The sequence below is a fragment of the Aedes aegypti genome, unplaced genomic scaffold (genome assembly GCF_002204515.2).
Source record: "Aedes aegypti strain LVP_AGWG unplaced genomic scaffold, AaegL5.0 Primary Assembly AGWG_AaegL5_hic_scaff_252_PBJ_arrow, whole genome shotgun sequence".
Classification (NCBI taxonomy): Eukaryota; Metazoa; Arthropoda; class Insecta; order Diptera; family Culicidae; genus Aedes; species Aedes aegypti.
Window position 1 is genome coordinate 1 of NW_018735909.1, and position 15,587 is coordinate 15,587.

General features: G+C 41.8%; 1 protein-coding gene across 1 annotated transcript; it reads left to right on the forward strand.

Annotated features, from left to right (window-relative positions):
* Nucleotides 1-12,329: 12,329 nt before the first annotated feature.
* LOC110681029 (IQ domain-containing protein G-like) lies at nucleotides 12,330-14,176 on the forward strand. Its single transcript, XM_021856795.1, has 5 exons — nucleotides 12,330-12,722; nucleotides 12,786-12,878; nucleotides 13,009-13,301; nucleotides 13,360-13,668; nucleotides 13,727-14,176. Exons 1-5 carry the CDS (start codon nucleotides 12,363-12,365, stop codon nucleotides 13,905-13,907), a joined length of 1,236 nt encoding a protein of 411 aa, XP_021712487.1. The 5' UTR covers nucleotides 12,330-12,362; the 3' UTR covers nucleotides 13,908-14,176.
* The last annotated feature ends 1,411 nt before the right edge of the window (nucleotides 14,177-15,587 follow it).

Sequence of the window (15,587 nt, forward strand, 5' to 3'; positions counted from 1 at the left end):
GACGATGATTATATGGCGCAGTGCGATACTTGTGACGAGTGGTACCATTACTCGTGCGCGGGTGTTTCCGAGGACATCAAGAACTATAGTTGGACCTGCTTGAAGTGCGTGAATGCGAAGGCGACCAAAGGTGCAACTGTACGAAAGATGACGACTCGAGCTGCAGCGGCAAAAGGTGCAAAGAAGACGATTTCCAGGACAACGAAGAAAAAGAACGTTGAAGATTCCATCAAGAAGGATGTCGTGGAGGCTGAAGGGCGCGTAAAAGATGCAAAGTCAACGGTGGGTGCAAAGTTTAGCAAGGCCGCTTCCGTAACCTCGGGAGCGTCGCGAAAGTCGGCGAAGGCACGATTGGACGTTGAGCTACAGCAGATTGAGGCTGAAGAGGCATTAATGCGTGAAGAAATGCAACGAAAAAGAGAACTAGCGAAGAAGAAGTTTGAGGTTCTTAAAGAGATGGCCGACTTGGAAGGTAGTGGAGAATCCGCCGTCGATCAGCCGAATGCTGTTCATAAAGTGGAACATTGGTTGAAGCACCATGGCGAAGATCACACAAAAAGCAAGCGATTACCGAATAAGGAAGCAAGTTCGTCTGACTCCGACGACGAAGTAGTCACGGAAACGTCGAGCGAAGGAACCGGAAACGAATTGGATAGCGAAGATGAAACATCATCCGATAGTGAAGTTCGTTGCGACAGAGTGGAAGAGCGATCCGTCGGAGAGCTGGAAGCGCGCAGACGCTATGGGATGAAGATGACCACGACCAGCAAAAATGCGAAGTGTGGAAGCAGCAAACCGTCCGGTACAGAGCGGCAACAGTCTTTTCGGAGCGATAAGAGACTTTCTAAAGATGAATTAGCAGCACGTCAAGTCGTCCCCCGCGAGCTGCCGAAATTCAGCGGTAATCCAGAGGAATGGCCCATGTTCCTGTCGACGTTTGAAGACACCTCGACTATGTGTGGGTACACCGACGCCGAAAACATGATTCGGCTGAGAAATTGTTTGAAGGGAGATGCGTTCAATGCTGTTCGGAGTTTCTTAATGCGGCCTGAAACCGTAGGAAGGGCAATTCGTGCTTTGAAACTGAGGTTTGGCAGACCGGAGACCATCATCGAGTATTTGAAGGAGAAAATCATAGCGATGCCAGTCATTAGACCAGACGCAATGGACAAGCTGGTTGACTTTGCCCTGGAAGTGCAAAACCTTTGTGCCACCATAGAAGCTTGTGGTCAAAAGCAGTATATGTGCGATACGACACTACTGAAGGAGTTTGAGAAGAAGTTGCCGCCACAAATCAGACTTGACTGGGCGCGATACAAAAGGAAGCTGTCTAAAGTGAAGTTGTCTACCTTTAGTCGGTGGATATACAATCTAGCAGAGGATGTGAACGTGGTTTTCGAGCCGCAAAACCGTGGAAGTAAGGTTCAGGAATTTCGAGGACTTCGGAAGGAGAAACATGTGAATACCCACGCAGAAGTTGCCGTTAAGGATAGAAGTCAGCAAGTTTATCCAGTTCAGAACAGTCTGTCGGTGACTGTAACGAGTGGAGAGAGCAAGCCATGCCCGGCCTGCAAAGGCGATTGCAAATTTCTGGGAAAATGCAAGCGATTTCTAGATTTGTCGTATGAAGCGAGATGGGCGACAGTTCGTGGCTTCAATTTCTGCCGTAAGTGCCTTCGGCAGCACAGAGGTGGCTGTAATTCAGGAGAATGCGGAAAGAACGGGTGCACATTCAAGCATCATGTGCTGCTCCACAAAGATATGGCTGCACCAACCGCTTCCAGCAGTGGCGTGTCCAACAAAGGAGGATTTCTGAAGCAGAATGAGGAACGCACCGTTAATACTCACAAATCTGCAACGGGTCCGGGTTCGTTTCGCTATCTGCCTGTAACGTTGTTCGGCGATGGAATACAAGTAAATTGTTACGCCTTTTTAGACGACGGATCAGAGCTAACACTCATCGATCAGCAGCTTGCGGAAGACCTGAAGCTTTCTGGAACGGTTCTCCCGCTTTGTTTAAAGTGGACGGGAGGGACCCATCGCTACGAATCTGACTCACAGAGCATCAATGTTGAAATATCCGGACAGGATGGGAAACGGACTTTGCTTCAGGATGTAAGAACAGTTGAAGAGCTACAATTACCCTTCCAGTCACTGGATATGGACCATCTGGAAGAAAAGCACAAATATCTGCATGGACTGCCCGTGGAATCGTACCATAACGTTCGTCCACGAATACTGATTGGTTTGAAGCATGCGAACCTCATGCTGGTGCGCAAAAGTCGCGAAGGAAAGATGGGAGAGCCGATCGCCGTTAAAACCAATCTCGGCTGGACTGTATACGGTGGCTGGACATCACAAACCTTTTCGAGTACAGCCAGTCACACGTATCACATTTGTTCGTGCAATGAAAAGGATTCTGTTCATCTGAACCAGATGGTAAAAGACTACTTTTCCATCGATAGTTTAGTGATTCAGTCAAACCAGATCGAAAAGCTTTCTAAGGATGATGAACGAGCAATGTCTCTACTTGAATCTCAAACGTATTTCGACGGAGAGCGGTATGCAACAGGACTATTGTGGCGGTCTGATAAAATCCGTCTACCGGACAACAAAGCAGTTGCAGTTCGTCGTTGGAGATGCTTGGAGAAGCGCATGGGGAAAGATCCTGAGTTGTCAAGGACTTTGAACGATAAGATCGCGGAATACAGGTCAAAAAACTACATCCGTAAGCTGACGTCAGAGGAGTTGTCACAAAGACGCGAACGAATATGGTACCTGCCTATTTTTCCGGTGTACAACCCGAATAAACCAGGGAAGGTCAGGATTGTGTGGGATGCTGCTGCCGAAGCGTATGGTGTATCCTTGAACTCCGCACTACTGACCGGTCCTGATCAGTTGGCGTCACTAGTAGGTATACTGTACCAGTTTCGTGAGCATCGAATAGGCCTGTGTGCCGACATCCGAGAGATGTTTCACCAGGTCAGGATTGTTCCTGAAGACCAGCATTGTCAGCGATTTCTATGGCGCGATTGCGATGAGCATGGTGAGCCGAACACTTATATAATGCAGGTAATGACGTTCGGAGCAAGCTGTTCTCCTGCAACTGCTCAATTTGTGAAGAACAGGAACGCCGATAGATTCGAAGAAGAATCTCCAGCTGCGGTGGCGATCATCAAAAGGCGACACTATGTCGATGACATGGTATTTAGCGTTGAAACGGAAGCAGAAGCAGTCGAACTGGCTGAGTCAGTGCGTTTTATTCACATGCAGGGTGGATTTGAAATCCGCAATTGGGTTTCTAACTCTCCAATGGTGCTTTCAAAAATGAGCGGAGAAGTTACGTCAGAAAAGGACCTGAACATTACAGCCGAGCTAGCTAGTCAAAAAATCCTCGGAATGTGGTGGGATACACATGGCGATGTTTTCAAATTCAAGATCGGATGGACAAGATTCGACTCAGATCTGCTCCAGGGAAGTCGTTGCCCTACCAAACGGGAAATTCTTCGGACACTTATGACCATTTATGATCCTCTAGGCCTCATCGATCACTTCTTGATTCTGCTGAAAATTTTACTGCAAGAGGTGTGGCGCGCAAACGTTGATTGGGACGAACAAATTCCTGAAAACCTGTTCGACAAGTGGCGTGACTGGTTGCGAATGCTGACAGCGTTGGAGAAGCTGCGTATACCTAGATGCTATCGGAAAGTTGTTTCGTCGTTAAACACTGCTGCCGTTGAAATGCACATTTTTGTGGATGCAAGCGAAAGTGCCATGGCAGCGGTTGTATTCCTGCGATTCGTAGAAGATAACCAGGTGGAATGTTCTCTAGTTGCAGCTAAGACGCGCGTAGCACCGCTCAAATACACCTCCATTCCACGTCTGGAGCTGCAAGCTGCAGTTCTTGGCACTAGACTGGCGAAAAGCGTCTACGGCAACCTTACAATGACGATCACAAAGCGGACATTTTGGACAGACTCACGAAATGTTCTCTGTTGGTTACGAGCTGATCACAAACGATATAGTGCCTTCGTTGGATCCAGAATAAGTGAAATCCTAGATTCTACGGAGGCCCGCGAGTGGAGATGGGTCCCAACACGTTCAAACGTTGCGGATGACGGGACTAGATGGCAGAATCAACCAAACTTATCAGCGGAAAGCAGGTGGTTTAGGGGACCAGAATTCCTGATGCAAGCAGAAGAGAATTGGCCATCGCTTCAACAGACCCCGTTCATCACGGAGGAAGAGATGAGACCTAGTGTTCTACTTCACTTCAAAGTTCCTGAATCACCAATAGACGTGGGAAGATTTTCCTCTTGGCGACGATTATTAGCGGTAACCGGCTACGTCCTGCGTTTTTGTTCAAACCTTCAGCGCCGTCTCAGGAAGCATCCTGTGATGATTGGACCGTTGACACGTGAAGAACTTCGAAAAGCAGAACTTCATCATTATCGGCAAGCGCAACTAGATGTTTATAAGGACGAAGTATCAACTTTGGAGGCGAAAAACGACGCTGCCAAGCAAATTCCAAAGTCTAGTTCTCTCTACAAGTTGAGCCCATTCGTCGACGACTCCGGTGTATTGAGAATGAAGGGTAGAACTACAGTATGTGTATACTTGCACAGTGACGCAAAGAATCCTGTGATTCTACCGCCAAAGCATCCAGTAACATCGCTCATCTTAACCCATTACCACCAGAAGTATTTGCACCGTAATTACGAAATCGTAGTTAACGAAGTCCGTCAGAAATATAGCATCTTCCGCCTGAGGCAAGCTCTCGCCTTGACCCGAAGAAACTGCCAATGGTGCAAAAATCGAGACGCTGCTCCTCAACCGCCGGAAATGGCAGATCTACCGGCTGCCAGATTAGCCGCGTACACTAGGCCATTCGCACATGTAGGGGTGGATTTCTTTGGTCCAATTGAGGTATCTGTGGGTCGAAGGGTTGAGAAAAGATGGGGGGTTCTACTAACTTGTCTGACGGTAAGGGCCGTGCATATTGAGGTGGCTCACTCTTTGACAACCAGTTCCTGCATAATGGCTTTGAGGAACTTCACTGCACGTAGAGGTACGCCTGTCAGCTTTTACAGTGACAGAGGCACTAATTTTGTTGGTGCCAACCGAGAGATTTTGGAAACCGTTGAGAAGATCGACCAGAATCAGCTTATGCGTGAGTTTGTCACTTCCTCTACTGCTTGGCAATTCAATCCACCGGCTGCGCCCCACATGGGCGGTAGTTGGGAACGGCTCATCCAGTCGGTAAAACGAAACTTGTCAGAAATTCTCCATGCACGTCGACCAACCGATGAAGAACTGCGAAATGCGCTGACGGAAATAGAGGGTGTACTGAATGCACGCCCATTGACTCACGTGCCCATTGATGATGAAGCCGCACCGGCCTTAACCCCAAACCACTTCCTTTTGGGTTCAACAGATGGGTCGAAACCGTTGTCCCTGATTGATGCGGATACTGCGGCCTTACGACGAGGACATCCGACTTCGCAATGGTTAGCAAATCTTTTCTGGAAGCGCTGGATCAGGGATTATCTTCCCGACATAACACGACGTACTAAATGGCACGAGAAGGCTAAACCTCTACAAGTGGGCGACGTAGTAGTCATTGTGGACCATGAGCACCCCAGAAATTGTTGGCCTAAGGGACGGGTTATTGAAGTAAGTACCAATGGAGGACAAACGCGTAAGGCGACCGTTCAAACAGCCAATGGAATCTACGAGAGACCAACAGTTAAACTCGCAGTGTTGGATGTTCAGCGCGAGAAGAAGTAGGCTGGACCAAAGGACTTGGTCCGCGTACCGGGGGGGAGTGTGACGTCCTCGGACGATGCGCACATACCATCTCAACACCCTGCTTCGTTGAACCTCTTCATGGTATTCAAACGGCATGACGTCCAAACGACTGACATTGGGTTCGGGAGACAATAGATGAAAGAGACTATTGAATGCTGATTCACCACAAGTGAGCTGAAGTGCTGATGATATCTATTCCAATATTTCCTATATTATAAGTGAATTTCCTAAATTATAGTTTATCCCTTTAGTATTAGTTTTTTGAACACGCCAGAAATTAATCAGTGGTAAAGCAGATATTGTGACTAGATAAAATTTGTAGCACAAAATTAATCATTGTTGTCTATCGCATACCGCCTTTATTATACAGGTTATAAAACTAATTGTCACTTAGTGTACTTACATTTCTATAATTGATTATTCTAAACTTAAAGGTAAGAAGTTATACCTAAGCATGCAATGAATTAGTAAAACCTAAATTTCCTAAATTTGTTAAAGCTATAGACGCATGCACATGCAACATAAGCCCTACTAGGAGGAGAAATTCTCAAGGAATACATTCTAAGGTAGACGAGAGAGAGAGAGCAGGAGGCACTAAACGTAAGTGATATGATAACTGTATACTATACTATCACTAATGAATTGCTCATTAAAGGAAATTTTAACCAACCGAAAATCCCTGTGGTGGTTCAATTTTTCGGAAACCGTTCCCTCCAGTTGGCGTGGCCAACAATGATTGTATCTGGAATCCTTAGAGGGTTATCTCTGGAATCCTGGATGGATTTTCTCTGGAATCGCGAAAAGATTCTCTATGAAAAGATTTTTCTTCAATCCTGAAAGGATTTTTTTTTCTAGAATTCTGATTGGATTTTTTCTGTTACCCTTTTTTTCTAGAATTCTGAAGGATTTTCTCTGGAATCTTGAAAGGATTCCTGCTAGAATTCTAAAAATTCTTTCTGAAACCCTGGGAGGATTATTTCTGGAGTACTGAAATGTTATTTTTTTTTCTGAAATTCTTGAAGGAATTCTGGAGTCATGATAGGATCCTTTCTTGAAATGTTTGAAGACTATCTCAAGAATGCTTTGGGGAGTTTTTCAGGACACCTTTGAGGATTATGTTAATGGTTCTTCGATTATTCTCTCAAAAAGCCTTCGAAGATTTTTTCAGGAAGCCTTTGAAAGTTCTTTCAGGATTCTTCCAGGATTCAAGAATTCTTCAGAATTTTTGCGAGGGTTTTTCGAATTACTTTTGACATTTTGCAATAATTATTTCAAAAATCTTGCAAGAACTGCTTTAAATTTTCAGACATTACTTCAAGAATCCCTTAAAATTTCTTACTGGAATTTTGAACGGATGCTTCTAGATATTTGTCGAGGATTTTTCTAGCAATCCAAACTTGTTGTAAGTAAAAGAAGAAATGTGTTTTTCTTATCGTTATAACGGGTGTTCAGTAAAAAAAGAATGATTTCAATACTCTCTGGACTCCCTAAAAATGGTTGACATGTTTTTTTTCGCTCGGGTGCTGCAAGTTCAATCGAAGATGGTGTCGAAACAGCAAGCACTCTATGAGCGTGTTGTACAGTTCTACGAAACGCCGTACGTGCCGACCAACTTGCCCAAGTGCCGTCCCATTGAGGATTTTTTCGGCTTCCTCAGTGCCCTAGTTTACGAATTCTACGCCCGTGTTAGATACCAGAACGGGTAAAACCTCGTATGTTGATTTATGCTGCCTATGTGGGCATTCTAACGATAAAACGGAACACAGTTTATTTCTTGAAAAAGGCACAATAAATTTATCCGAAACGTCGGATGAAAACATAAAATCCGTTTTTGAACATAACAGACTGAAAGCCATAACCTAGAACATAATCATCACAGTCGTATCATCGAGAATAGAGTGTCTATCCCAAAAATCGGGACAAAAAATCCCGGAATTTGACAAATTTCGGGATTTCCCGTTTCCTGGGATTTTATTTCTGACATCCCGGGAATCCTGGGATTCCCGAAATGTACGAAATTTGATGAAAACCACTAAATTTCAATGAAAAACAATGACATGTTTCCTCAATATCAACCACATTTGATGAAGTAGTAAAGCATAATGAAAAAAAAAAAACGAGTAATTATTTTCATGAAAAGATCAATTTACCAAGTTAGAAACACATATTTTTATTTGTCTAGTTGCAAAGTTTTAATGATTTTCTTGTCAACGTTAGCCGTTTTTATAAGCCTATGCTGAGATAACAATTTTGAAAGTACACCTGAATTGCCCCAAATTGCAAGTCAGTACCGTATCATCTATAAAAAGGCATTGAGAAAATTGACTGAGAAGTTTTCAATCTCGTTTTCCACAAAAATATTCAAAAAATTATAGGAGATTGGAACATGTTTCGATCTCATTGAAACTTTCAACATTTCCTTTCCTTCCGTTACCATTCCAAGAAAAATATAAAGATGACCACATAACGATCATTTTTATTTTACGCGATGCGAAAATCTGCAGTGGAACTGACAGGCGTTTACTTTCCATTATGGGACAATTCGACTTGGTGTTTTTCCTAATTTTACTGAACAAAAAGTGATTTCTCGTAAGTGTAGGTGAAAGATCATTAGAAGATATAAAGAAAACTAATATCAACTCATTTTGACCAAAATGCAGATGGGACTGACTTGCGATTCACGACAGTAAATTTCAGTCAATAATTTTCAGTAATTATGCTTAGCATGATCTACACTACCTTCAATGATATACAATAGTTTCTTTTGTTCTAAAGTTTTTATGGCTTTACAGATGTTTGAGGCAAATTGAGTTCTGTTTGATCCTTCGACCTTGACGCTTGCTCCTGGGCAGTGCGTCAAGAAAGCCCGAACAGTTTTTTTTTTATTCTTTTTGGGTCGCGCGCTTATTTTTTTTTCCTGAGTGCTTTTTTATAACCGAGCAAACGAGTGAAGCCGAAAGTGGATTGTGGCTGCTCAGTCAAGGATAACGGATCAATTGGTGAGCTCGTTTCATGCTACTATTTCTAATCTATAAAATATGTATGACTGCACATTCAATCGTTACAATGGTGGGATGTAAATATGATTTTTCAACAAACTATGGATGGTTCGTCACTGTGAGTGTCGACACAAACTCTGATTCATGATTTATTTATGTTTAACATTTTTTTTTCAGAACACCTCTTATATACCTTTATTTTTGTAATAAAAAAAACTTTGAATGGTTCGACACTACAAGTGTAGACTTGCGGAAGGTTCACTTTATTCAACAAACTTTGGATGGTTCGCCACTGTAAGTGTCGGCATAATAATAAGAGTGTTCTATGATGTCCCAACCAATCGAGTTTTTTGTTTCTTTTCAAATGAGTAAAATATAATAACACATGCTTTCGTCCTGACAGCTGTACTGCCCATAACTGCATATTTGTAACATTCGACAAAAGTAGGCATTGAGTAAATGGAATACCAAGAGTGCATTTTATAGCAGTATGAGAGGAAACTAAAATTTCTAAAAAATACCATGAACTCAAAAGTGCTTATTTGAGGCTGATATTCTGTACAACTCATATCGCATACTAGATGAATGGTCAGAAAAAAATTCTGATAGAAATTTCATTGCTATTACATTACGAGGCTCATTTATAATCTCAATGTGACTGTTATGCGGTTATAATTACCAATGTGACAAAACAACTTGGTATTTTTTTCGAATTTTCTAGAACAATCTCACAGATTTCAGTAAGTTGATCGAAAGTATTTATCATTTGATGACTCTCCCCGGTCTTAACTCCAATTTGTCAAAAATGTCGAATGTGACTGTTATGCAGTTATGGGCAGTGTAGGAATGTTACATTTAGGTATTTGTTCAACAAACTTTGAATGGTTCGTCACCTCAAGTGTCGGCATAATCCTCCTAACATAGAAATTGTTCATATCAAATGAAAATATTATATTTACGTATAAACATGTATATATCTCACAAATCATTGTTTATCATGGTCTAATCGCTTATCAAAGTGAATCCTATGACCCAACGATCCTCCCCATTAACAAACATCCCTCCCAGTAACCTTTGTGGAGATGCAGAGGCAAACACGGTCTCCAAAAAGCAAAGGTTACACACTAACATTCCTTCCCCCAATCCCACCTGACTGCAAGGACGTGGCCGGCGCCGTTATTGACCCTGTATAAATAGAGGCACTGAATTATGCACACTGAAGAAGATTATGGCCAATCCCAGCCGAACTTCTAGTTGATTCTTTGTGCATTTTCACTGACTTCGGTCTATCACGGAATAGCAACCATTGATATGTGTAGTCAGTCTAAGCTAAGCTAAGCTAAGCTTTACAGATGTTTGAGGCAAATTGCTTGAAAATTATGACTTAAGTTTTTATCATACTTCCATTCATAAACTTTATGGAGAATTTAAAAAAAATAATCCATAGCAAATCCGTAATTAGTCAAGCTAAGCTTTGATTTTCGTTAGGTTACTTTATCAGAATAAGAAAGTCTTTTCTGAAATGTGACTTGCTATAATTAACATATTATTTTGGAAAGTTACATTATCTTTTAATTTAATTGAATAAAATGTATTGTTAAATTTGTACTTCCGAATCCCGGGACGAGCAAAATGGCCGAGAAATTGATACTATAATCGAGAAAGCTTAACGTGGCTAGTGTACAAAATTAATTGGCGGGCCAAGGATACGAATCAGTAGATCACGAGGATCAGGAAGATGGACATCCAGCGCTCTTGTGAGAAAAAACGTGACTAAGTTGCGTTGTACGGCTGTCTCTACTCCAATGTTAATTGGCATGTTTTTAAGAACAAACATGATGTTTTTAATAAAATTACTGAATTCGTTGAAAAAAATCATATTTTATCAAAGACTACCTACAATAATCATATTTTTTTTTAAATACCTGAAGGTCGTAGACACAAAAGTCAATTTAGACAAATTGAGATGTAAAATTGTGAAAAATAATAGAATCGTTATGGTGGGCTTCGATCTCACGACTCCCAATACACTAGATTGGGCGCGTTAAACAACTACGCCACAGAACGGGTAACGATTCTGCAGCGCAATCGACCAACCTCAACCCAAAGTCCGTCACGACCCCATTTTCTCCTTCACAACCCTATCAATCTCTCTGAGATGCCCAATTCGACTCTCCCAAGCATGCCTACGAACAACAGTGACAGATTTTATTTTTAGCGTCGCACTGTTGCCTTGGGGTTCATTCAACTATTACGTAACGCAAAATTTTCCGATTTTTGACCCCCTCCCTTCCCACGTAACAGCTTTTGTATGGAAAATTTTAAATTTTTGTATGGACTGTAACACAATGTAAGACCCCCTCCCTCACCCTGTTGCGTTACGTAATATTTGAACGATCCCTTGTTTGTGCCACACTGCTTATAAACCGACGTTGGCTCAATGAGATGGTTAGTATGGGTCCAGCTTTCGACGTGGTCGTATCTCCGACCCCTTTTGCGATAGAGAGATCGCCGCTCAATTTTACTCAACAACCCTAGTTGAGCATATTTTTTTTTGTTAATTTAAAATTAGGTTTGGGGTAGGGCGACCCTAATGTTGCTATGGCATTTTGTATGAAACGCGATCTGCGTGAACGCGTGGCTCCTTTATTGAGTTCATGAGTCATGAGTCATAGGGGGCCTTCCTTAGCCGAGTGGTTACAGTCCGCAGCTACAAAGCAAAGCCATGCTGAAAGTGTTTGGGTTCGATACCCGGTCGGTCCTGGATCTTTTAGTAATGGAAATTTCCTTGACTTCCCTGGGCATAGAGTATCATCGTACCTGCCACACGATATACGAATGCGAAAATGGCAACTTCGGCAAAGAAAGTTCTCAGTTAATAACTGTGGAAGTACTCATTGAAGACTAAGCTGAGAAGAAGGATCCGTCTCAGTTAGAACGTATAATGCCAAGAAGAAGAAGAAGAGTCATGCAAAACGTTTACATAAATGTAAAATCCATAAAAATTGTTAAAAATTATGAAGCTTTGCAAAATGTATTCAATGATATAATTGCCCAAGATGATATTAACATAAAACCATTGCCGAAAGATTTTTTTACCTTCATGAACGTCGCAATCAATTGCTGCTTGCGGCGTCGAGCTTCCTCTTCCATGTCGGCCCGATGCTGGAGGTACCGTGCCCGTTCCTCCTCGGACATCTTGGCCAGCTTGTTCTTGTTACCTCCTTTTTTCTTACCCATTTTTGCTCACTGATTCTAATTATTTTACTTCTCAAGGTACCAATCCGATACCTACCAATTGAAATCAAAGACTGATGATTGATCAACTAGGATTTCGAAAAGTTTGTTTGAAAATTCTTGCGACCGTATGTTACTCAGGAAACGACGAAATCCGTTTCCATCGGGTGTGGTTCTGTTCCGGGGGAATATGCATTGCAGCGCATGGCTGAAGCAACATTCAATCCATAGCAACGTCATTCGATGCTTGCATTGCTGCACCGCAGTTGTGCGTTGCCGATTGAATTTCAATCGTGCACAGAAAACGCGGCTAACCACATGGCGGACAGAATTGATGATATCTTTGCCGGTGACTCTCCGGAGGACATTCAGTTGGTGCAAAATATGATCGAAAAAATCCGACTGGAAATTATGTCACACGGTGAGGAGGAATACGATTCGTACGATCCGGGATGTCGCCAGAAGGTAGAGTTCAGCATCCAGATCAATAGGGTCACCAAGATTCTGCAGGAAATGTCCGAGACATTGGAGGTGCTATTTTGTTTGCCGCTTATTTGCCGGAACGAGGACTTGATGGATGAGTACTTCAATGCCGAGGAGCAGGACGTGATACGTTTACTGTGCAAGTACATGCGATCCAAGGCTGATGATGGTGAAGCGACTCCTTCCGTCGCTGAAGTTAGTGAAATTTTGGATCCATGTATCCATTTAAATTTATTGCTATTGCCTCACCCCTTTCAGTTGTCCACATTTTCTCCAACAAGGTTCATCGAGTTGGTTGCAATGGTATCGAACAAGGAACTCCATAAGACCATCGCAGGCCAGGTCAAGAATGTAAGTTAGTCTAATTCAGAAATAGTGATTACTGATCATGAGGACAGTCCATTTTATAAATGCAATATCTTTTAAATTTAACAATGAAATTATCAAAATCTTCTCTGTTACTGAGCGTATCCCCTTTCAGCTCCCGGGAGTCTACCGGAAATTCCTGTCCAACATTCGCGAGTTCCGCAAGTTTACCATCGCCAAAATGCAAATGACTGCCCAGAAAGATCTGGCCAAAGAGAAGATCCTACATCGAATGTGGCTATCGAATCAGCGCAACATCAAGGAAATCATTCGAATTGAAGATATTGTTGAGGAAAAGCGTGCTTCATTTCAGGCGGAGATCGAGGAGAAGACTGCCATCATCGAGAAGTACCGGGCAGACATCCAACGGCTGGAGGAACAAAGTAAAAGTCAAATCACAAATTTTATGTTCGTACTTACACATAGTTTATGTTCGTAATTTTGATCTAAATGTCCCTTCTTTCAGTGATAAATCCAATCGAAACATGTTCCGGTACTTCGAACAAAGTGATAACCGCTACGAAGAACTGCTGAAGGAAGCCAATCGTTGGACTAAAGAATACGACACAGTTCTGGAGGAGGATCTTCGCTTGGAGAAGGAAAATCGAATGAAAAAGGCCAGGCTTACGCAGCAACTGCAGACTTGGCTCAACAAATACGACAAGGATGCCGGGGAAAGGACCAAAGAATTGAAAAGTTTGGCTAGTACCTTGCGAGCACGGCTGCAGGAATTTAATGATTGGAAGCTGAACGACTTTGATCCACAGGAGAAACAGTGCGTTGATTATTACAGTCTTAAAAACAAATCTCACCACTTACAATCATATTTTCAGGTACTTCGAAGCAATTGAAGAGCGTCGATTGGACGAACTGCAGGCCCACGAAGAGCGTGTTCGCCTCTTTATGATGCACCGGGCAGCTAAGGTATTGCAACGTGCATGGCGTTCGGTGGCCGAACGGAAGCGCAAGATGCGTGGGCGTCGTGGAGGACGACGTGGAAAGGGCAAAAAGTAAATGCGTCAGGAAAAATCATCATAGTTTGCATATCAATTCCATTACCTCAGAATATCTTAACCGACAACATTAACAATCACACAAGAAAAGCAGTATTCTTATCCAGCAATCATTTTTTAATAATCATTCTAAGCTAATATTTGCCAATACAAACGAATATAAACGAATTACTTCACAAAAATTTTAATTATCACATCATTAGATGCCAGTTTTTGAGAAATCTCTGAAGGTACTTATCAATAAAACTCTGCAATAATATTCAGAAAAATACTTAGTAAACTTTTTGGAGGAATTCCTTGAATGATTTGTGAATTTTCATAATAACACGTGGAACATGCTTTGTCTTAAGCACCAAAATATTGCTACCGGGTACCCCCGTTGGTTCGACCACATTTAATCTGAACACTTTTTAATCTATACCCCGTTAATTTGCACATTGTTCCATGCATTGTTCAGATTAATAATGTTTCAAACGTCATTTAGCTCATGGTATAGAGTAAAGTTAAATGAAACGCTGTGGAATGGAGCTCAGAATCAAAGCAAAACAGAGAAAGAGGTAACCAGAAACACGTTTCTAGGGTGACTAGATGTTCAAATTAAAAATGAACCCCGATGGTTTGCATCGTACCGTCCAAATTAGCGGGGGTGCACGGTATTTACTTTATTTTGTTTACTGAATTCATCAATAGATAAATTTTCATTTAAACATCAATGAAATCATTATTCTACTTATACAGCATAAAGGACCTGTAGTGTATTTCTGAAAGCGGACAAGAATTCAGCAATTCCAAATTTACTAGAGACACGAAATCTGATCCCTGTGAAATTCCTTGAGTTAAGGTGAAGAAGAATCGAAGTCATTCGAAAACATTCTCAATCAAGAGAACGTTTTCAAAAACTCCTGGGAGACTGATTTGGAAGAAGTGAGAACTATTATTAAAAAAATCAAGAATATGAAAGCTCCTGGCGATAATGGAATTGTCTACATCCTAATCAAGAAATTTCCATACTTAGTTGATAAATTTAACAAATATTTTCAGTTGGTTCCTGACAAATGAAAAAATGCTTAGGTTGTACCATTTTTAAAAACCAGACAAAAACCCTGCAGAAGCTTCTAGCACTGTGGATACTCGTATGTGCAGTGGATACGAGTAACTGACACTGAAGAAGACTGCAAGAGGTAGTCGAAATACGCGTATCTGTCAAAGATAAGCATTTAGGAACGGAATTAAAAAGTACACGGTACTCCATGAAGGCTTGATTGTAAAATTAAAAAACTTTAATTTTCCAACATACATTGTTAGAATAATTCAAAGTTATCTGTCAAATCGTACACTTCAAGGTAATTATCGAAACTCCAGGTCTGAAAGACTTCCTGTCCTCAAGGCAACATTTTGGGACCAATATTATACAACATTTACACCTCTGACTTACCTAAGTTACCTCAGGGATGTCAACAATTTTTGTGTGCGGATGATATAGGCCTCTCCGCCAAAGGACTAAGCCTGCGTGTCATCTGTAGTAGATTGCCTAAAAGTTTGAATATTTTTTCTTCATACTTGCAAAAATGGAGAATTTCTCCTAATGCTTCCAAAACTCAACTAATAATATTTCCACATAAACCAAAAGCTCTTTACTTTATTGTTGTTATTATAAGAGGGGTTTCAAAAAATTGGTCAG

Excerpts from the sequence above, each read along its gene's own strand:
- LOC110681029 (XM_021856795.1), top strand. The coding sequence starts at position 12,363 with ATGGCGGACAGAATTGATGATATCTTTGCCGGTGACTCTCCGGAGGAC. Across the intron at positions 12,723-12,785 it reads CGACTCCTTCCGTCGCTGAA|TTGTCCACATTTTCTCCAAC; the intron begins GTTAGTGAAATT and ends CACCCCTTTCAG. Across the intron at positions 13,669-13,726 it reads TTTGATCCACAGGAGAAACA|GTACTTCGAAGCAATTGAAG; the intron begins GTGCGTTGATTA and ends TCATATTTTCAG.